This window comes from Halichoerus grypus, chromosome 13, assembly GCF_964656455.1.
Source record: "Halichoerus grypus chromosome 13, mHalGry1.hap1.1, whole genome shotgun sequence".
Classification (NCBI taxonomy): domain Eukaryota; kingdom Metazoa; phylum Chordata; class Mammalia; order Carnivora; family Phocidae; genus Halichoerus; species Halichoerus grypus.
In genome coordinates, this window is record NC_135724.1 from 38502761 (window position 1) to 38526504 (window position 23744).

The 23744-nt window shown below is 35.8% G+C and overlaps 1 protein-coding gene across 1 annotated transcript in view; it reads left to right on the forward strand.

Moving 5' to 3' along the window:
- Positions 1-23744, forward strand: part of CCDC178 (coiled-coil domain containing 178) — a 410550-nt gene that overhangs the window by 22809 nt on the left and 363997 nt on the right. The window contains exon 3 of the mRNA XM_078060501.1: positions 4317-4456. Within this exon, the coding sequence (XP_077916627.1) occupies positions 4317-4456 (140 nt within the window). The remainder of the gene's footprint in view (positions 1-4316; positions 4457-23744) is intronic.

Below are 23744 nucleotides of genomic sequence, written 5' to 3' on the forward strand. Positions count from 1 at the left end.
TCAACAGTTTTTTAAGGCACTAAACATAGTTTCTCTCCATAAAGAATGTAGAACTTCATGGGGAAGATGGATGGGGAAACAGATAAATGTGACACCGCTGAATACTAATAAAGGGATAGAAAATGCTATGGCTAGGTGTAGCCAAATGTCTGAAAGATTCAAGAATTCCTCATAGAGAAAGAGCCATGTAAGTTGCATAGAAATTTCAGTTTGAAGAAGAGATCAGAATATGAGAATATTGTGGCTGCTGGTATAGATTGCTCATTTGAAAAGAATTGTTAGTCAAAGCAAAATTTACTATAAGATAATAGCTGTAGGAAGTTGTCAGACACAGTAATAGGAAGACCTGTAATTACTTAAGGGAAGCAAAACTAAATACATTGAAATTGCAGATTTTGAAAAGACTGAAGGGAATGGAGATAAGGGAACACTGAACAGAGCCATTTATGTAGTGGTTAGAGTAGATGCAGTCTTTAGTCATCTCCGACTCGAGTCTGTGCATATTATTTTATGTATTCAGTGATAAGTGTCTTCAACCTTGTAAGGTTCAATGAAAAGAAAGTAACTCTAATATCATGGAAAGGTCACCCCCTGCCCCCCGATGCCCCCAGTGGGTAACAAAAACTAAAGGGAGATTTGTTTCTGTAAAAAAAAAAAAAATTAAAGGTACTTCCTGTTCATCAAACAGGCTTTGCAAAGAGTAGAAATTATTTCTAAACTTGAGAGTATTGACTTTTTCTACATTTTGGAAAGAAAATCAGGATGTTAAAAAGGATAACAGAATGTGAAAAACAAATCTGTGTTGAGAGAAGTTTTCTCCTGAGTACTGAGTTCAGATAAAGGGATGATACAATAACTGGGGTGATGGACATAAAGGAACCACATATTAAAAGCAGGAGAAGAAGAACCATGAGAGACGATGGACTCTGAAAAACAAACTGAGGGTTCTAGAGGGGAGGGGGGTGGGAGGATGGGTTAGCCTGGTGATGGGTATTGAGGAGGGCACGTTCTGCATGGAGCACTGGGTGTTATGCACAAACAATGAATCATGGAACACTATATCTAAAACTAATGATGTAATGTATGGGGATTAACGTAACAATAAAAAAATTAAAAAAAAAAAAGCAGGAGAGAAGGAAGGATGGACTGGGTGAATAAATTACATAAGGATCACATTCACAGAGCAAGGAGAGTTGGCAGTTGATGAACATAGTATTTTTATTTCATTTGCCCACATAATCAGCCAGTTCATATTTTTCCTCAAATGGAAGTTTCATGTTGCAGAGCCTCAACAAACCACAAGTGTAGCCTAGATCCAGGAAGATCTTACTTACCTCTTAGGCATTGATTCTGAGCAAGGAAGTTAAAGTTGGCCAGATGTTTAGAGAGGATGAAAGTCTTGCTTGAGCTTACGTCTTTAAAGACTCACCCTGAGGGGCACCTGGGTGGCTCAGTCAGTTAAGTGTCTGACTCTTGATTTCAGCTTATGTCCAGATCTCAAGGTCCTGGGATTAGAGCCCTGTGTCTGTCTCCAGACTCACTGCGATGTCTCCTTGAGGATTATCTCTTTCCCTCTCCCTCACTCGTCCCCCCCAAAAAAAAATTTAGATAAATCTTTAAAAGAAAATAGACTCACCCTGACAATTTGTGCACAGGCTTCACGAGGAGAAGTTCTGTCAATATGCTTGACTAAAATCATTAATTAGTTGTATCATGAAATTTTAGGTAAAAAGGATTTTATATCACACCGCACCAACCCATTCATTTATTAAGTGAGAAACCTGAGATTGGAGATTGAGTAGTTTTTTTTTTTTTTTTAAGATTTTATTTATTTATTCGACAGAGAGAGTGAGAGAGTACAAGCAGGGAGGAGTAGTAGAGGGAGAGAGAGAAGCAGGCTTCCCGCTGAGTAGGGAGCCTGACGCAGGGCTCGATCCCAAGACCCTGAGATCATGACCTGAGCCGAAGGCAGACGCTTAACCGACTGAACCACCCAGGCGCCCCTAGAGACTGAGTAGTTTTAACTTAAGCATAGTTAGTTATCACTCCAGTCAAAAAGTGAATGAACCTGGACATCTAGTTTAGTGATCTAGGGTGTCTCTGGGTAGAATTAAAAAGAAACAGAAAGGAAAGTTTTAACTTAGACTACGTCTGTGTTAGAATAAAAACAGTGATAATAACTCCTGAATTCTGGTTCTGGGTTGTGCTACTTATGATGTCATGTCTTTTACAGACTTTTAGTGCAAATTTTAACTTCATAGTATTTCATTTTCTCCACGTTACCATATGTAAAATGTTAATCCTAAACCATGGGGTGCTATGAAAATTAATTAGTATTCACATAATAGGTTTAGAGTAGTACGTGCCGAAAAATGTTAAATGAGTCATTACTATCCTGTTTTCTCCACATTTAATGAAGCAAAACAAGTGTTTTGAGTATAAGGACAACTGCCTGGTTGTTAAATGTGTTTTAAAACTTTCTTATTTCTAGAGGGAAGGGCAACATGCCCTTATCAAGATATTTGGATAGGAGATCAATATGTAATTTTCACCAGCTTGTTCTTTAGTCCTATGACTATTATGGAGATGAAAATACATATCTATGTATGAACTAAAGAGGAAAGATGGAATATAACACACAAAATATTCATAGCAAATACATGTGCTGAGTATAGTCAGAGCAAACTAAGATACATTAGAATATCAGGACTAATATCTTGAAGGAACAATCAAAATTCAAAAACAAATGAAAATATGAAGTATTTGAGATGCCCTGAAATATATTTTTAGGACTGCTTCTCTTTATTTTGCTATCTTTTTAAAAATATAAAAACAACCTTCAAAGTATAGCTTATACTCCAAAGCCAAGGAGACATAGTTCAAGACAGCTTTCTCACCTACCAGCTCTGTAGAAATGGACACATTATATAATTTAACTTCTCTAAGCCTTTGTTCCTTATCTATGAAATCAAGGTAATAATCCCATTTCACAAGATTGTTGTGAGGATTAAATAAAATGTGGAATCAAAAGTATTTAGCATAGTTCCATGATTGGCACATATTTTTAGTTCTTAAAAAATGTTAAAATATATATGTATATATAATATATGAGATAGGCTAAATGCTTTTGTTTATAAGTGAAGGAGATACACTATTTTCACAGAGATTGTGCTTTTGGAGGAGGGTATTATGAGACTTTATTTAAAAGATATTTTGGGGCGCCTCGGTGGCTTAGTCGTTAAGCTTCTGCCTTCGGCTCAGGTCATGATCCCATGGTCCTGGGATCGAGCCCTGCACTGGGTTCCCTGCTCAGCGGGAAGCCTGCTTCTCCCTCTCCCACTCCCCCTGCTTGTATTCCCTCTCTTGCTGTCTCTCTTTCTCTGTCAAATAAATACATAAAATCTTTTAAAAAAAAGATATTTAAAAGATTGCTGTTTAAATGAAGGTATTTACTGTCTCTGGGTTGGCAGTGAAACAAAAAAGCACAGGCAACAGTGTAAGTTCTATGTTCTTCAAGGTCAACTGAAATGAGGACATCACACTGTTCTCACTGAGGCACCAAGCCTATTTTGTGTCTTGCATTTAAGATCAGTGATTGCAGCTATAATCCAGCCCAATAGAGTCCTTAGAGGCAAAAGGACTGCAAGTAAGCACTTTGGTGGAGTTTCATGGACAACTTTGCTGTGCTTCTGCAACCTTCAGTTGATTCGGGACATGCCAGGATTAGAATCACTGAGGCACATCGGACTGAGTGGATTTTATGATGAGTACAACTTGAATGCTATAGTGGGAACATCAATCACTCTTTGCATGAGACTCCAATTTTCAGAAATGGAAGGTAGAAAATGAGGTTATTTTAAGGATGAAGGGGACCTGCTTTTTTTTTTTTTTTCTAGCAATAGAAATTCATGCTGGATTTAAAGAAGAACTTCTTCAATGCATGAGTGGTTGGATATTTACACTGGAAGATGTGGACTCTCTTTGAAGGGAGAATTTAAAATATATTTCAAAGTCATCTTTTAAGTGATTCAGGAACTACTTAGAAACAATTGGATTAACTGGTTTTCTACCTTTTTTCTTTAGTTTTTTTTTTCAATGTTTAGTTCATGATGTTATGGAACACTTTATATAATTATATAATTTTAATACCATCATTATCATTCTATTATTTTCTGAAATATTTATCAATTTGTTTATTAAAGAAATTTAAAAAGTATTAGTATTAATGAAGCAGAATATTGTTTGCATATTCTGAACATCATAGTTTACTATTTTGTATGTAACTATTAACTAATTCTGTCTGCTTTATTTTTAAGGGGTGAATAAAGGCATTTACTTTAGCTATCCATGTCGACGTCAAAGCTGTGCTTTAGTAAACATCCCAGCACCATGTGTCAACAAAATGATTTCACACATTGAAGATTTGGAATCTAAAATACAAGAGCATTTGAAACGGGTAAGATTTAAAATGCTAACATTTTTGTAAACTCTATAGAGACTATAAGGGCTGTTATTTATAGAACTCAGGGAGTTATTTTTTTTAATGATATTGGAATATTTTATAGAATTTTTGCTCAGTTGTGTAATTTACTAATCTAGACATGTTTTTGATAGTCTCACTTCATAAAGGTGAAACGACCTTACTAAATAGATTTTTTCCCTACCTCTTTGTTCCTTATCCGGAAGCAATCATGCTAAGTAGTAATTTCCATAAGCCAACTTGACTAGTAAATTAAATAGTATTTACATCGTTTTTAGGGACACTAAACTGATTAGATGATTAGATGAGTAAATTGGTGTGTAGAAGGACAGCGTGCCCTTTTTAATGAGTTATTTTGTTCTAAAGAAATGCTTAATAGGTCTGTTGAAAGAGAATGTAATGATTCTTTCTTTTTAACCTGTTTGCCTTTATTATTCTTAAGGGACTTCAATCTTGAAATCACTGTAACTTTCGGTTATCTTCAGATGATTTAGGAATGATAAATACCTTCTCATACCTTTTATTAAGATTATTCTGAACAATTAGTGCAAAATTAGATTGCCCAAGCAGGAGGATGAGTTTGTGCTATTTCGCTTCCCTCACCACCATTATTGGATCTGGCTCTGAGAAAGTTCTGATGGAGCAGTCATGATGCTTGATGTAGGCTGATGTCTCCTTCAAGAGGCATTAGAGTTCAGTCCTTAAAATTGCAGACTTTAGAGCCACATGTTCTGTGACCTTAGATAAAAATGGAGGTAATGACATTGTGTTGGACAAAATGCCAGCATATGATATGCACACAATATATATTAGCTATTGTTATTTCTATAATATTATCATTTTATATTTGTATTATATTTATTTATATTTATTATATTTATTTTTGTTCCTTCTTTGTTTCTCCAAATCAGCATACCTTTTCAGAAAATGCTTTGTGTGTCATAGGTCTGATGGTGTCCTGGGCTTTGAGAAATATTATTAAGTAGATAGAAGAGAATTAATCTTTATTGATATGATATGCTGTATACTTCACATGTTTTTTTAATTAATGATTAGGCTTTTTTTAAATAATGAAAATAGATTTACAGGTGTTTTAATAATTCCAATAGCTGTGATTATAATAGCTATACTATAATAGCTATATTAATAATTATAATTGCTCAAAACTATTTTTAAATGGTTATTCTTTTTTTCTTAAAGATTTTATTTATTCATTTGACACCAAGAGAGAGAACCCACAAGCAGGGGGAGCAGGAGAGTGAGAAGCAGGCTACCCCCTGATCAGGGAGCCCGATGCGGGGCTCAATCCCAGGACCCTGGGATCATGACCTGAGCCGAAGGCAGACGTTTAACCAACTGAGCCACCAGGTGCCCCTTAAATGGTTATTCTTTTATCTAATTGATAGATGGGGAAATAACAATTTAAACAGTTGAGAAACTTGTCCAAGATCACAAGATAGAATTGGGATTTGAACCCACTGTCTGTTATCAAAACCCATGTTTTTTACCCAATCCCACTTGGGATTCTGAGCAGCTGATAAACTGTTAAACACTATGGATAATAGGCCAGCTAAAAGATTACCTTAGATAAAATAATTCACAAAGTAAACAGATATTTTATAGCTTATCTTCAGGAAAACTGAAAAAAGGAGCATTTCTTATGTAAATATGTTATGAAAATGAGCCAGCTGAATAAATAAAAAGGCCTTATAAAGACCAGGATCTTGGGGTACCTGGGTGGCTCAGTCGGTTAAACGTCTGCCTTCGGCTCAGGTCATGATCCCAGAGTCCTGGGATCGAGCCCCGTATCGGGCTCCCTGCTCAGCGGGAAGCCTGCTTCTCCCTCTCCCACTCCCCCTGCTGTGCTGTCTCTAGCACGAGTGTGCTCTCTCAAATAAATTTAAAAAATTAAAAAAAAAAAAAAAAGACCAGCATCAGAGTGACTTGCTTTTGCTGTCTTCTGGTGCTTAGCTTAGAGCCTGATACATAGTAGGTGCTCAATAAATGTCTGTTGAATGGGAAAAAAATGAGGACCTGAAGCAGAACCTTTCTTTTCTAGATACATCTGAGACACCTATCCACCCAATACAGTAAAGAGCTACCATTTACCAAGCATCTACGATTTTCTAGGGGCGTCTGGGTGGCGCAGTTGGTTAAGCATCTGACTTGGTTTCGGCTCAGGTCCTGATCTCAGGGTCCTGAGATCTAGCCCCATGTTGGGCTCTATGCTCAGCGCAGTGTCTGCTTGAGATTCTCTCTCTCCCTCTGCCTCTGCCGCTACCCCCTGTGCCTGCAATCTCTCTCTCTCTTTCCCTCTCAATAAAAAATCTTTTAAAAAAAGTAAAAAAACAAAAAACATCTGCTATTTTCTAGTCACTTACCAAATATATATTTCTGTTTTTGTACTTCACAGGAATCCTATTTTATTGGTAAAAATTCTAATATTTAGGAAAGTCCAGTAATTTATACATCATCATACAGGTAGTAAGCATTAGAGTTAGAATTTGAATCGAGTTCCTTCTGACACCAAATCCCCTTTCAGTTTTTATTTTGTAATCCTTAAGGGCAAGAGAAGGCCTTAATTCTCACATTGACATGGAATGTTAGTTGGTATTTTGACAACATGAAGTACACAAATAACAATGTCAGATAAATACACTTCTAGACAAAAACTGTAATAATGATAATAATGTGTTAACAAGTAAATATACACATAAACATTATTTGAAAGATTGTGAAATTAATGCTCATAACTTTTTTTAAAAAAATTCAGGACTTATTTTAGGCTTTTTCTACTTTCTAAATTTAAAAAAAATGTTATTTTATTTTATTTTGACTACATATTTGGTAGTTAGATTTGCTAGTGTTGAACTGATAAAAGAGTATAGTTATAGAGTATATTTATTTATGTTTCTTATGCTATATTTTTTGTTTAGGTCACCACAACTATTCAACTATTGATTAGACATTTAATTATATTTGAATTAATATTTTGGGAATGAAATGGTAGCCACCTATCTTATTTAAAGACGAATATTTTTTTTCTCTGACTAACCTACAAAAATGAAAAGAACTTTACAATATTACTTGGAAAAATGAACTTTTAGTAGTACTGGTTAGACAACTTTACATTCATAGTCTTTATTGAAAAAATTTTTTTTCTTTTTTCTTTTTTTTAATTTTATTTTATTATGTTATGTTAATCACCATACATTACATCATTAGTTTTTGATGTAGAGTTCCATGAACCATTATTTGCATATAACACCCAGTGATCCATTCAATAAGTGCCCTCTTTAATACCCATCACCAGGCTAACCCATCCCCCAACTCCCTTCCCCTCTAGAACCCTCAGTTTGTTTCTCAGAGTCCATAGTCTCTCATGGTTCATCTCCCCCCCCCGATTCCCCCCCTTCGTTTTTCCCTTCCTACTATTTTTTTTTTTAACATATAATGTATTATTTGTTTCAGAGGTACAGGTCTGTGATTCAACAGTCTTACACAATTCATAGCATTCACCATAGCACATACCCTCCCCAGTGTCCATCACCCAGCCACCCCATCCCTCCCACCCCCCACCACTCCAGCAACCCTCAGTTTATTTCCTGAGATTAAGAATTCCTCATATCAGTGAGATTATATGATACATGTCTTTCTCTGATTGACTTATTTTGTTTAACATAATACCCTCCAGTTCCATCCACATCGCTGCAAATGGCAAGATTTCGGGGTTTTTTGATGGCTGCATAATATTCCATTCTATATATAAATACCACATCTTTATCCATTCATCTGTCGATGGGCATCTTGGCTCTTTCCATTGTTTGGCTATTGTGGACATTGCTGCTATAAACCTTGGGGTGCACGTATACCTTTGGATCACTACATTTGCATCTTTGGGGTCAGTACCCAGTAGTGCAATTGCTGGGTCATAGGGTAGCACTATTTTCAACTTTTTGAAGAACCTCCATACTGTTTTCCGGAGTGGCTGCACCAGCTTGCATTCCCACCAACAGTGTGGGAGGGTTCCCCTTTCTCCGCATCCTCGCCAACATCTGTCGTTTCCTGACTTGTTAATTTTAGCCATTTTGACTGGTGTGTGGTGGTATCTCATTGAGGTTTTGATTTGGATTTCCCTGATGCTGAGCGATGTTGAGCACTTTTTCATGTGTCTGCTGGCCATTTGGATGTCTTCTTTGGAAAAATGTCTGTTCATGTCTTCTGCCCATTTCTTGATTGATTATTTGTTCTTTGGGTGTTGAGTTTGATAAGTTCTTTATACACTTTGGATACTAGCCCTTTATCTGATATGTCATTTGCAAATATCTTCTCCCATTCTGTCGGTTGTCTTTTGGTTTTGTTGACTGTTTCTTTTGCTGTGCAAAAGCTTTTTATCTCAATGAAGTCCCAATAGTTCATTTTTGCCCTTGCTTCCCTTGCCTTTGGCGATGTTTCTAGGAAGAAGTTGCTGTGGCTCAGGTCGAAGAGGTTGCTGCCTGTGTTCTCCTCTAGGATTTTGATGGACTCCTGTCTCACATTGAGGTCTTTCAACCATTTGGAGTCTATTTTTGTGTGTGGTGTAAGGAAATGGTCCAGTTTCATTCTTCTGCATGTGGCTGTCCAATTTTCCCAACACCATTTGTTGAAGAGACTGTCTTTTTTCCATTGGACATTCTTTCCTGCTTTGTCAAAGATGAGTTGACCATAGAGTTGAGGGTCCATTTCTGGGCTTTCTGTTCTGTTCCATTGATCTATGTGTCTGTTTTTGTGCCGGTATCATACTGTCTTGATGATGACAGCTTTGTAATAGAGCTTGAAGTCCAGAATTGTGATGCTGCCAGCTTTGCTTTTTTTTTTCAACATTCCTCTGGCTTTTAGGGCTCTTTTCTGGTTCCCTATAAATTTTAGGATTCTTTGTTCCATTTCTTTGAAAAAAGTTGATGGTATTTTGATGGGGATTGCATTAAATGTGTAGATTGCTCCAAGTAGCATTGACATCTATCTTCACAATATTTGTTCTTCCAATCCATGAGCATGGAACGTTTTTTCCATTTCTTTGTGTCTTCCTCAATTTCTTTCATGAGTATTTTATAGTTTCTGAGTGCAGATTCTTTGCCTCTTTGGTTATATTTATTCCTAGGTATCTTATGGTTTTGGGTGCAATTGTAAATGGGATCGACTCCTTAATTTCTCTTTTCTGTCTTGTTGGTGTATAGGAATGCCACTGATTTCTGTGGATTGATTTTATATCCTGCCACTTTACTGAATTCCTGTATGAGTTCTAGCAGTTTTGGCATGGAGTCTTTCGGGTTTTTCACATAAAGTATCCTATCATCTGCAAAGAGTGAGAGTTTGACTTCTTCTTTGCCGATTCGGATGCCTTTGATTTCTTTTTGTTGTCTGATTGCTGTGGCTAGGACTTCTAATACTATGTTGAATAGCAGTGGTGATAGTGGACATCGCTGCCGTGTTCCTGACCTTAGGGGGAAAGCTCTCAGTTTTTCCCCATTGAGAATGATATTCGTTGTGGGTTTTTCATAGATGGCTTTTATGATATTGAGGTATGTGCCCTCTAACCCTATACTCTGAAGAGTTTTGATCAAGAAAAGATGCTGCACTTTGTCAAATGCTTTTTCTGCATCTATTGAGGAGATCATATGGTTCTTGTTCTTTCGTTTATTAATGTATTGTATCACATTGATTGATTTGCACATGTTGAACCAACCTTGCAGCCCAGGAATAAATTCCACTTCATCGTGGTGAATAATCCTTTTAATGTACTGTTGGATCCTATTGGCTAGTATTTTGATGAGAATTTTTGCATCCATGTTCATCAGGGATATTGGTCTGTAGTTCTCCTTTTTGATGGGGTCTTTGTCTGATTTTGGGATCAAGGTAATGGTGGCCTCATAAAACGAGTTTGGAAGTTTTCCTTCCATTTCTATTTTTCAGAACATTTTCAGAAGAATAGGTATTAATTCTTCTTTAAATGTTTGGTAGAATTCTCCTGGGAAGCCATCTGGCCCTGGGCTCTTGTTTTTTGGGAGATTTTTGATTACTGCTTCAATTTCCTTAGTGGTTATAGGTCTGTTCAGGTTTTCTATTTCTTCCTGGTTCAGTTTTGGTAGTTTATTCGTCTCTAGGAATGCATCCATTTCTTCCAGATTTTCTAATTTGTTGGCATATAGTTGCCCATAATATGTTCTTATAACTGTTTGTATTTCTTTGGTGTTGGTTTTGATCTCTCCTCTTTCATTCATGATTTTATTTATTTGGGTCATTTTTCTTTTTGATAAGTCCAGCCAAGGGTTTATCAATCTTATTAATTCTTTCAAAGAACCAGCTCCTAGTTTCATTGATCTGTTCTACAGTTCTTTTGGTTTCTATTTCATTGATTTCTGCTCTGATCTTTACTATTTCTTTTCTCCTGCTGGGTTTAGGCTTTATTTGCTGTTCATTGTTCAGCTCCTTTAGGTGTAGGGTTATGTTGTGTATTTGCGACCTTTCTTGTTTCTTTTTTTTTTTTAAGATTTTATTTATTTATTTGACAGAGACAGAGACAGCGAGAGCAGGAACAGAAGCAGGGGGAGTGGGAGAGGGAGAAGCAGGCTTCCTGCTGAGCAGAGAGCCCGATGTGGGACTCGATCCCAGGACTCTGGGATCATGACCTGAGCCGAAGGCAGCCGCTTAACGACTGAGCCACCCAGGCGCCCAGAAGCCTTTCTTGTTTCTTGAGAAAGGCTTGTATTGCTATATACTTTCCTCTTAGGACTGCCTTTGCTGCATCCCAAAGATTTTGAACAGTTGTGTTTTCATTTTCATTTGTTTCCATGAATTTTTTTAATTCTTTAATTTCCTGGTTGACCCATTCATTCTTTAGTAGGATGCTCTTTAGCCTCCATGTATTTGAGTTCTTTCTGACTTTCCTCTTGTGGTTGAGTTCTAGTTTCAAAGCATTGTGGTCTGAAAATATGCAGGGAATGATCCCAGTCTTTTGGTACCAGTTGAGACCTGATTTGTGACCTAGGATGTGATCTATTCTGGAGAATGTTCCATGGGCACTAGAGAAGAATGTGTATTCTGTTGCTTTGGGATGGAATGTTCTGAATATATCTGTGAAGTCCATTTGTTCCAGTGTGTCATTTAAAGTCGTTATTTCCTTGTTGATCTTTTGCTTAGATCTGTCCATTTCAGTGAGGGGGGTGTTAAAGTCCCCTACTATTATTGTATTTCTGTCGATGTGTTTCTTTGATTCTGTTATTAATTGGCTTATATAATTGGCTGCTCCCATGTTAGGGGCATAGATATTATTTACAATTGTTAGATCTTCTTGTTGGATAGACCCTTTAAATACGATATAGTGTCCTTCCTTATCTCTTATTACAGTCTTTGGTTTAAAATCTAATTTGTCTGATATAAGGATTGCCACCCCAGCTTTCTTTTGGTGTCCATTAGCATGGTAAATGGTTTTCCACCCCTTCACTTTCAATCTGGAGGTGTCTTTGGGTCTAAAATGAGTTTCTTGCAGACAGCATATCGATGGGTCTTATATTTTATCTAATCTGATACCCTGTGTCTTTTGGTTGGGGCATTTAGCCCATTTACATTCAGGGTAACTATTGAAAGATATGAATTTAGTGCCATTGTATTGCCTATGAGGTGACTGTTACTGTATATTGTCTCTGTTCCTTTCTGGTCTATGTTACTTTTAGGCTCTCTCTTTGCTTAGAGGACCCCTTTCAATATTTCTTGTAGGGCTGGTTTCGTGTTTGCAAATTCCTTTAGTTTCTGTTTGTCCTGGAAGCTTTTTATCACTCCTTCTATTTTCAATGACACCCTAGCTGGATATAAGTATTCTTGGCTGCATATTTTTCTCATTTAGTGCTCTCAATATATCATGCCATTCCTTTCTGGCCTGCCAGGTCTCTGTGGATAGGTCTGTTGCCAATCTAATATTTCTACCATTGTAGGTTACAGATCTCTTGTCCCGAGCTGCTTTCAGGATTTTCTCTTTATCTCTGAGACTCGTAAGTTTTACTATTAGATGTCGGGGTATTGACCTATTTTTATTGATTTTGAGGGGGTTTCTCTGTGCCTCCTGGATTTTGATGCCTGTTTCCTTCCCCAAATTAGGGAAGTTCTCTGGTATAATTTGCTCCAATATACCTTCTGCCCCTCTCTCTCTCTCTTTCTTCTTCTTCTGGGATCCCAATTATTCTTATATTGTTTCGTCTTACGGTATCACTCATCTCTCGAATGCTGCCCTCGTGATCCATTAGTTGTTCATCTCTTTTTTTCTCAACTTCTTTTTTTTCCATCATTTAGTTTTCTGTATCACTAATTCTCCCTTCTGCCTCATTTATCCTAGCAGTTAGAGCCTCCATTTTTGATTGCACCTCATTAATAGCCTTTTTGATTTCGACTTGGTTAGATTTAGTTCTTTTATTTCTCCAGGAAGGGTTTCTCTAATATCTTCCATGCTTTTTTCAAGCCCAGCTGGTATCTTTAAAATCATCATTCTGAACTCGAGTTCCGAAATCTTACTAATTTCCATATTGATTAGGTCCCTGGCAGTTGGTACTGCCTCTTGTTCTTTTTTTTTTTTTTTTGAGGTGATTTTTTCCATCTTGTCATTTTGTCCAGAGGAGAATAGATGAATGAGAGAACAAAATGCTAACAGGGTAACAATGACTCCAGAAAAATATACAGTAAACAAATCAGAAGAGACCTGAAACCGGGGAAAAAGAAAAGGAAAGAAAGAAAAAAGAAAAAAAGAAAAAGGAAAAGATTAAAAAAAAAAAGAATATGATCAAATATGATCAGGCTGGTGAATAGATCAGTGCCACACACTAGATTTTGGGTGTATTTTGGTCTGTTTGAAAAACTGCCTCCCAAAATTTTAAAGAAAGGAAAACTTATATATATACAAAAATAAGGATAAATACAATGAAGGGATGGAATATGAGTGTAAAGATGGAAATTATAAAACAATTTATAAAAGGAATTGATAAGATAAGGAGTTGGTTGAAAAAAGAAAGAGAATTAAAAAAAAAAAAGGAGAGAATGTGATCAGGCAGGAGACTAGAACAAAGCCATACACTAGAGATTTAGGGTATATTTTGGTCTGTTAGAAGCAACTGTATCCCAAAATTTTAAAGAGAGAACAATTTATATATATACCAAAAATAAGGTTAACTACTATGAAGGGATAGAATATGACTCTAAAAATGAAAAATAAAAATATATGACTCTAAAAATGAAAAATAAAAAATATTTTTAAAAAAGGGATTGATAAGAAATTGGTTGAAAAAGGGAAAAAGAAAAATTAAAAAAAAAAGAAAAAAATTAAAAAAATTAACTTTGAAAGACTAAAGAATCATGGTAAAAAAGCCATGAATTCTATGTGCAGTATTCCCCTAGTGCTGGAGTTCTGTCATTCTCATTGATTGGCAAACTTGGTCTTGGCTGGCTATTCTTGCTGATCTTCTGGGGGAGGGGCCTGTTGCAGTGGTTTTCAAATGTCTTTGCTGGAGGCAGAATTGCCCTGCCCTTACCAGGGGCTGGGCTAAATAATCTGCTCGGGTTTGCTCTCGGGAGCTTTTGTTCCCTGCAAGCTTTCCCCACAGCTTTGGAGAATGAGAGTGAAAATGGCGGCCTCCCAATCTCCCTCCCGGAGGAGCCGAGAACTCGGGGCCCCACTTCTCAGTGTGCCCCCAGAGAAAAGCAGTCAATCACTCCTGTCTCCCCAGTCTCCTGCTGCACTCCGTGCTCACCCGGCCTGTGACCAAGCGTTTCTATCTCTGGCACATGACCCCGTGTGGAGTCTCCAAACCCAGCAGAGTCCTGTGGTGCGCTCCCTCACCGCTTCTCCTGGGGGAGGAAGGAGAGTCTCCCTGGATCTGCTGCTTGTTGGGTCCCTGCTGGAAGATCAGTGGCCCAACTGTGCCACGGATCACGGTTTATGGCCACCCGGAGCTGAGAGCCCACTCCTCGGCTCCATCTCTGTAACTGGCTTCCCTGCTCGATACCTGGGAGCACTGCCACACTCAGGCACCCCTGGTCTTTCTGTGACCCTGAGGGTCCTGAGACCACACTGTCCCAGCGAGGGTTCCACCCCCTGTTTAGCCACTGGAGCGATGTCCCTCAGCAGAGCAGGCTTCTAAAAGTTCCAATTTTGTGCTCCACAGCTCTATCACTTGCTGGTAGTGGCTGATGGAGGCTCCCTCCCCTCGCGGTCTATCTTCCCATATATCGCCTCAGATTCACTTCTCTGCATGTTCTACCTTCCAGAAAGTGGTTACTTTTCTGTTCAGAGAGTTGCTGCTATTCTTTTCTGCAATCTCCTGTTGAGTTCGTAGGTGTTCAGAATGGTTTGATACCTATCTAGCTGAATTCCTGGGACCACAGGAAATTTAGGTCTCCTACTCCTCTGCCATCTTGCTCCTCTTCCTCTTTATTGAAAAATTTAAAGAAAATTAAGAAATAGGACTTAAAGGAAATTTTAAAAATATAGCTTGTGATTTTTTTTACTTTTTTAAAAGATTATTTATTTATTTGAGAGAGAGAGAGCGAGAGAATGAGCACGAGAGGGGGGAGGGTCGAGGGAGAAGTAGACTCCCAGCCGAACAGGGAGCCTGATGTGGGACTCAATCCCAGGACTCCAGGATCATTACTGAGCCGAAGGCGGTCGCTCAACCAACTGAGCCACCCAGGCGCCCATAGCTTGTGATTTTTTTGATAAACAAAAGCTACTAGGATCTGTTACTTCCAAAAAGGTAAACATATGTGGGTTTTTGTGAAAAGATTATGTATTATATTTTCCTGTAGATCATAATTCAGAATTTAAATCTAAGCATAAAATCTAGTTTCAAGTAGAGTAGGTTACTTGTGTTAGAAATAGTTAAAGTATACAATTATTCCTGAGAAAATACCAAATTTTTGTAAATGTGTGGGTGCATTTTGATAATTCTAGAATGCCTGAACAAAATGCAGAAAAAGGACATTTCTTCTCAACATTTTTACCACTTAAAAGGAATTAATCTAATAAAACTTATCAGCAGATTGTACCTTTGGGAGGAGTTTAACATTTTTGAATTTTATTCATTCATTGTCTGTAGTCCCATATACTGTCTTTACCTGTTGGGTTTTTCTTGGGGACTGCAAGGAGTACATTTATGATGGGTTTGGGGTGGAGTCAAAGACAAAGAGAAAGAAAGTGTTGCCCTTTCTAGGTCTGCAGTTTTTCTTCTTTTAATTGAAGTCTTTTCACTTTTGTCTAAATTGTCAATTGTATTTTTCTATAAACTGCTTGATTTTTAAAACAGCTTTATTGAGGTAATTTATATACCATAAAGTTTGTCATTTAAAGTGTAGAATTCAGGAGCACCTGGGTGGCTCAGTCATTAAGCGCCTGCCTTTGGCTCAGGTCATGATCCCGGGGTCCTGGGATCGAGCCCCGCATTGGGTTCCCTGCTCAGTGGGAAGCCTGTTTCTCCCTCTCCCACTCCCCCTGCTTGTATTCCCTCTCTCTCTATTTCTCTCTCTCTCTGTCAAATAAATAAATAAAATCTTTAAAAAAATAAAGTGTAGAATTCAGTGGTTTTTAGTGTATTTACAGAGTTGTGTAATCATTTCCATAATCACAAAAGACCATACATTGTATGATCCCATTAATGTGAAATATCCTATATAGGTCACTCTGTAGAGACAGCACATTAGTTTCCTAGGGCTGGGGGCTACTATTGATGGTTGTGGGGTTTCTTTTGGGGAGAATGCTTGTTTGTTTTAATCAGGATCATCTTAATCTTTTATTAGATAAAGCTCTATAAATAATTGTAAAGCTGTCATCTACTTTGGGTATGGACTACATTAAATGAGTGAAAGATCAATCTTTTTTGGGTCAACCATTATAGTTTGTTTGCCCATTAAATCACAGTGGTTTCCATTATAGTCAGAATGAATACTGTCAAGCCTGTGGTTAACAGAGATGAATCTACCATAAGCTTGTCCATGCATTCATAGCAGTTTAATTGCAATTTTGAATTTTGAAAAGAAAATTCTTTAGAGTTACTATGAACATGTTCTCTATATTTTTGCAAAGAATCAGAAAACATGGCAATATGATGGAAATAATTACCTGGATATCTTCCCATACAAGTAAAAGGTTTTGTTTTATTTCTCTTCTACCTATTTTTAAGACTGCCTAGAGATGGCTTTATTTAATTTGGAGTTTTCTCTACTGAACTGAAAATTTTTTCATTTAATCAATACAGATCATTAAAATGTTACCATGATTTGAAAGGATGACATAGAGAGAAAGTATTTAGAAATCATTCTTTAAAATATAAAGAATGTATTTTACAAAAATAATAATATTATTATCAATAACAGTGATAAAGCTAATACTGATTAGGTGCCTACTGTATATCATGTATGATTTCATTGAAAACTTACGGAAACCTTGTGAGTTAGAAACTGCCATTATCCCCATTTTCAGATGAGGAAACTGATTCCAGAGGTTGATTTCCCCTGAGATCACATAGTCAATGGCAGAGCTAGCACCCAGACAGGTGTGTCTGAGATCTCAGAACATCCTGCTCTCCACCATGCTGTGTCATCTATTCCTGAGAGTATTTCACCTATGAGGACCAAAAAAAATATGACTGTTAAAATGCTTATGATTCCAATTATAAAATTTTGCTGTGCTTACACCATTTCATATATGTTTTCAATTCTGAAAAGTAATATTTAATCATCTGACCCTACTGACCAAATCTCTGATACTTTGAGTTCTCTAATTCTGTTAATTCTGTTATATTTCATTTGAAACTTAAGGACACTTAAAATCCTGAAATACTCATTATTTCCCATTCTGTCATCCCCATTTTCCTTTACTTCCTTGACTAAAGAATTCATCTCTTAAAACACTCACTAATTGGTATATCTGGTTCTTTACTTTTTTATCCTGCCATCCTTCTAGTCTGACAAAATGCCAGCCCTGATGAGATCTCTCTGATGGTCTGCCATCGCCACTCCTGCACCCCAGGCTGCTGAATAGTGCCAGAGAACATTACACAATAATCCCAATTTGAGATGTTATACATTCATTGTTTCCAACCTCAATGGGACCTTTAATAGTGCTCTCAAATTATTGCTTGTCAACCAGAACTTCCTCTAGTATTCTCTGATGGCTACTCTAGTCCTCTCTTTTGTTCAAGTCTCCAAATCCTCTACCTTACTACTCATTCATCTCTTACTTCTGAAAGAAAATAGAAGGTATGATAACAGAAATGCTTCAAACTCTTGTTATCCCACTTATGAACATCCTTGAATTCCATAAATATTACTCCTTTTGTCCTTCCATGGAAAATTTCCTTCCGCCATCAGTGGCTACTCCCCTTACCTACATTCCATCTTCAGCTTTTATAAGGATCTTGTTCCATCAGGTGTTCATATCTATCTTCCAAATTTCCTTTTTTTTTCTTAACTCACTTCTGTCAACATTTAACCTATTGATGTTTCTCTTGTTTTCAAGAAAATTTTTTTAATCCCACACATATCTTTAAATATATCCCTTTTTCCTCTTTCTTCCTGTTTTACTTAACATCTGAAAAGGACTACCTAAATTTAGTATTTGTTTCCTCACCTCCCAATTGCTCATTTTTTCATTACAATCTGGATTTGGTCCCTATTACTCTAAAGAAAATATCTTCAGAAAAATAAAGCATTGTTTTTTCTATCTTTTGGTATAGGCATACATACACATACTCTTTCTCTCTCTGTCTCTCTGTCTCCCTCTAAAACTTTGTGGCTAGAACAAGCATTTATTTGATTACCATTGAGCAATTTGTTCTGAGCTCAGATGGGCAAATTTGTGAGTTCTTGCCTGGGGCCAATCATATGGATGTACACATCTGCTAACTTAACTGGAAATGGTGATTAAGATGGCCTCACACCCATGTCTAGGACAATGTTCTAGGAGGACAAATCTCAATGGGCAAGAGCTTAAAATATTTGCTTGTTTTATGTTTGCTCAAGTCCTACTGGCCAAAGCAAAGCAGATAATCAATCCCTCTTTTAATGTGGTAGAGTATTAGACAAGATGAGGATGCCAGGAGATGTGATCCTTTGGGAACAATTTGTGTAGCAATCAATCTATCAGTTTGTCCATTGACAGCATGATTAACAACCCATCCAATTGCAGACTATAATCACCAACTCCCCAAAAGTTTTATTCTATTATGGTATCATGCAGAGGTCCATGATTATATGTTCTGCAGCAGATCTGATGCAGATGAATTTCTCTGGTTTCAGCTTCTTTTGACCTGATAGTCTGTGAATTAAAGTGATGTTAAATACTGCTCCTGTACACTTTGCCAGCAATGGTGGAGCAGGGACAAAATTATCACAGTAAATACTGTTATTCAAAAAGGGGAGAAATGAAAGATACATCTTTCACTAATGCCTAAAATTCTAAATTTATGAGGGCACATGGTGTTAGGCCTACCACATGTGAGTCTAAGAAAAGTTTCTTGCTTAAGACTCAGTTCTGCTTCCTGGGGATAGTTTCCTAATTTGTGGTTCTTCTCGTCTCTGCTTTACTCTCTGAGCTCTTAGTTTTGAGAGGTACTTAGATTTCCATAAGAAGTAGACCTGGGTAGCTATCCCAAACTTTTTCCTGTATTAGTTTGTTCAAGCTGCCATAAAAAAAAATATGACAGACTGGGAGACTTAACAGAAGGTTATTTTCTCACAGTTCTGGAGGCTAGAAGTCCAAAATCAGGGTGGTGTTACGGTTTCTACTGAGGATTCTCTTCTTGGCTTGTAAATGGCCTCCTCACTGTGTTCTCACATGGCCTTTCTTCTGTGCCCACATGGAGAGAGAGAGAGAGCTCTGGAGTCTTTTCATCTTCTAATAAAAACACCAGTTTTATTGGATTAGGACCCTATCCTATGATATAATTTAACTTTAATTTTCTCTTTCAAGGTCCTATCTTCAAATACAGTCACATTAGAGATTAGGGCTTCAACATACACATTTTAGAGGGATACAGTTTAGTCTATAATATTGCTCTGAATTAGAATTGTCTTTGCATTTTGAATCTTTTTTTTTTTAGTCCAATTCCCATAAGAACTTTGGGCTTTCATATTAATCTTATTGGGAAGCTTAGAGGAGTAAGAGAGTGACAGCAGAGGCTTCAAGGTCTCTTGAGACTTTACTTAGAAGTTGTATATTTCTTCTGATACATCTGTCCAACAAATCCCAAATCCAGTTAATATTTAAGGGTTGGGAGAATAGGGTTTGCCTGTTAATGGAAGGAAGTGTAAAGGACAAAGGGAGTCATTTTTAATCCTCCATTATCTTACCTTTGACCCCAAGAATATACATGCCTCCTTTGTACAAAATATATCAAAGACTTAAATGTAAGTGCTCAAACCATAAAACTCATAGAAGAAAACCCAGAGGTAAATCTTCATGAGCTGGGATTTTGCTATGAATTCTTAGATATGACACCAAAGGCATAAGTAACAAAAGAAAAAAAGGATTAACTGAACTTCGTCAATATTAAAAACTTGTATTTTGTACATCAAGGGACATTATCAAGAAAGTGAAACACAACCTACATAATGGGAGAAAATGTTTGCAAATCATATATTCATGTAGTCTATGTCTGCTTGAAGCTTTGCATTAGCTTCTTCCAATTTTGCCTTTTGTTCCTCAAAATGTTTTAGTTGATAAGCTTTATCTTCAAAATGCCATTGTAATTCTACAGTATCTCGCAAATAGGCCTCCTGTTCTAAACATGAATTTTATCTCAATTAAAAAAATTAAGAAAATTGGAACAAAAAACTTCAGTTAGTAATAATGTATCAATACTGCTTAATTAATTGTAACAAATGTACTATCCTAATGTAAGATGTTAAAATAGGGAAAATGTGGTCCAGAATATGTATGAAATTTCTACATTATCTTTCCAACTTTTCTGTAAATCTTAAACTGTTGTAAAATGAAGACTATTTTAATAAAACAATACTATTTAAGAGAACATAAAAATTAATTAAAGGAAAGTAAATGATGTTAAAGAAAAAAAATAATATGACCATGGCTTTTGGGTTATGAGATTAAACCCAATCAGATAATTCTTGTGATACTTCAACTTCGCATGGCTTCTTAGAACTGTTACATAAATCAGCCCGATGGTAAGTTTCTGTAGTATGCAGGAGTGTGTTACCAGTTTCCAAAACCAAGGGATAATATTCTCCTAATTATTAATTAGCTTAGGATCTAATAATATACTCATTGAATGCTCATTCTCTTCTCTGCCTGTTTATCTTTTGTCCATTTTCTTTTGGGTTTATTTGGATTTTCTTATTGGCCTGTAGGAACAAATTACTACCTTTAGTTTGTTACCCTCTCAGTTTGACTTGTCTTTTTACTTTATGATATCTCTTAGTTAAAATAAGTTTTTAATTTTAATATACTTACATTTATCATTTTCCCTTTATTTGAAGTGTTTTGCATCATGTTTAACAACTCTTACTGCAGAGTCCTAAAAAAATTTTCTTATATATCTTCTAAAATTATAAAGTTTTTTGCTTGAGATTTATTTGTTGAACAACGTGAAATTGTTATTTTTGTGTGTAGACACAAAGAATGGAATAGGTAGTTATTTTCATTCATAAAAATATGAAAAATTACTTTTCTCAGCATTAATTTTGTTGCAAAATCCAGTCATTTCTTAGAAATCAGCTGTACAGTATCTATCCTATATCAAGTTTTCATATATGATTGTATCTATTCCTGACTCCATCATTCTGCTGGTTAATTTTACCTATTACAATACCTTATTTTACTAAACATGCTTCATAATATGTTTTACTATCTGGTATGGTGGTTCCCTCTTTTTTTCCCTTTTGATACTTCTTTGATTATTCTTGGTACATATACATTTTAGAATAAGCTTGTAATATTACATGTAAAATGTAATAGGATTTCAAACAACTCATTCATCAGTTTTTTTATTATGTAGATGAATTTAGTCTCCTCAGAGTTTTTTAGATTCCATTAAATCTATTATACTGTTAGCATAAGAAAAGTTCAGCAGTGTAGCAAATACTGAAACTAGTTTAGAAGGGCGGTCTAAGTATGAGGTAATGAGGGAGATGGGCAAATTGGTGAAAATTTAATGTTAAATTATTGGTTCTTTTACATATTAATATATATATATATATAGTTTTCATTTAACATACATCTGTGTGTATATAAGTGTATGTGCATATACATAGATATGGATAAATACATATAGATCAGTTGGCACACATAAATAAAGCATCCTATGCTTTCTGCCCATTTGCTTTAAATTTCTATTAATTACTGTTCATATAGTTTTCCCAATTTTTTTCTTGTGTTTGTTAATTTTTATATATGTGTAGAAGTATTTTTTTATCTCTTTTATCTCTTTATCTCTTTTGTTACAAAATTTTTTTTCTGCTTGTACTAATTTTTAAATTATTTATAGTACTCTTTCATAGAGAAATTTGTATGTAAAATCAATCTGTTATCTGACAAATTTTGTATCATCTAACAAAATTTTCCTCATATCAAGATTATTAAAATATTTTACTATTTTCAGTACTTCCTTTTTTACACTTTGGCTTTTTCAGATCTGAAGTTTACTACTTTATGGCATGAGGCACGTACTTTATCTCTTCTAAATAATTGTTTAAACTATCCTTATATCATTCATTGACTTGTCCATCTCCCTTGATTTGTAATGTAAATTTTACAAAAAACTAAATTCACACATATATATGTGTCATACATATATATATTGTAAATTTTACAATAAACTAAATTCTCATATATATATCTCATATATATTTCATATATATTTGTAATGTAAATTTTACAATGAACTAAATTCTCATATATACATCTCATATATATTCAAATCTCTTGATTTGTAATGTAAATTTTACAATAAACTGAATTCTCATATATATAGATCTCATATATATCATATATATATAATGAAATGGTTACTATTTCAGTCTTTTTCATATTTGGATAACAATATTCTTATACTAAATTTCATCTTTCGATTTTTTTAATATTATGGAGAAATATATATATGCCTTGAATTTGTTATTATATCACTTTTATCCATTCCAGTATATGTTATATCTTAAGTAAATTTTCTTGTTTTTTTAATACTCTAATCTTTCCTCAAATATTTGTATACTTTTTTATTTTTTGTATTTATAAATGATGGACCAGACTGATAACTGGTTGTGAGCGTAAGTTTTTTGCTGGTTTTGTTGTTTTTGTTGTTCCTGTTATTTGTTTGCTTTTTAGCAGCTGTCAGAGCCTTCTTACATTAAAGGCTTTTATCCAGTAAATAAAAAATTATACTGGAATTCTTTGTAAATAGGAGGTAATATGTTTAGGAAAGGAAGTTGAGGGAATGTCTTTTTACTTAAATAAGCATACATTTGAGTTTGTTGTAGCACCCTCAAGTATTTTCATGCATTGATGAATTAGCCTTTGTTTTTCCTTTATCCACTTGTTTGTTTCTATGTGAGATTCTGCTAGTTATGTAGGCTCTGTTTTGTTTCTCTCTAGAACCACAACTTCCATTCTTAGCCTCTCCATCCTAGTCAGATCTCCAGTGTGGCTAGAGAGTTCTTCTCATGGCAATGACATGAAGGCATCTTCTCAGCCATGTATTCTGGATTCTAAGAGTGGAAAGCAATAATACTAGTCTACCTCACCACAGGCAGGCCGTCAGTTATTTACTTTGATTATCACCTACTTATTCTTACATACTAGGAATTTTTCATGAGCTCCACAGAGAAGCCTTTTACCTGCCCTGAAATGGTCTTCATTTTTTCTTCTGAGTTATATTTGTCTTTGCTCTATTTTAACTGACAGTCTCATCTGTTTTCTTTCTATATCTGGGAATTTTTCTAAAATATATGTCACAGTGATTTTATTGGCATACATATATACCTTTCTCCAGAAATACTGGATGACATGGGAATTGAAGAGAAGTAATCATGTATGCCCAACTAACATCTGGAATTAGACATTATCTATGAAACCCATAAAATTATGACTATGTATCCCTTGTGTTTTTGGTAACTTGTGTCTCTTATAGCCCAGGATACTCTTAGAATATTCTGTAGAACATGACTCCTGCCGTGGAGTTTATGGTCTAAAAGAGGGACACTATGGAAAGCTAAATATTTGTGAACTTACCAGAGT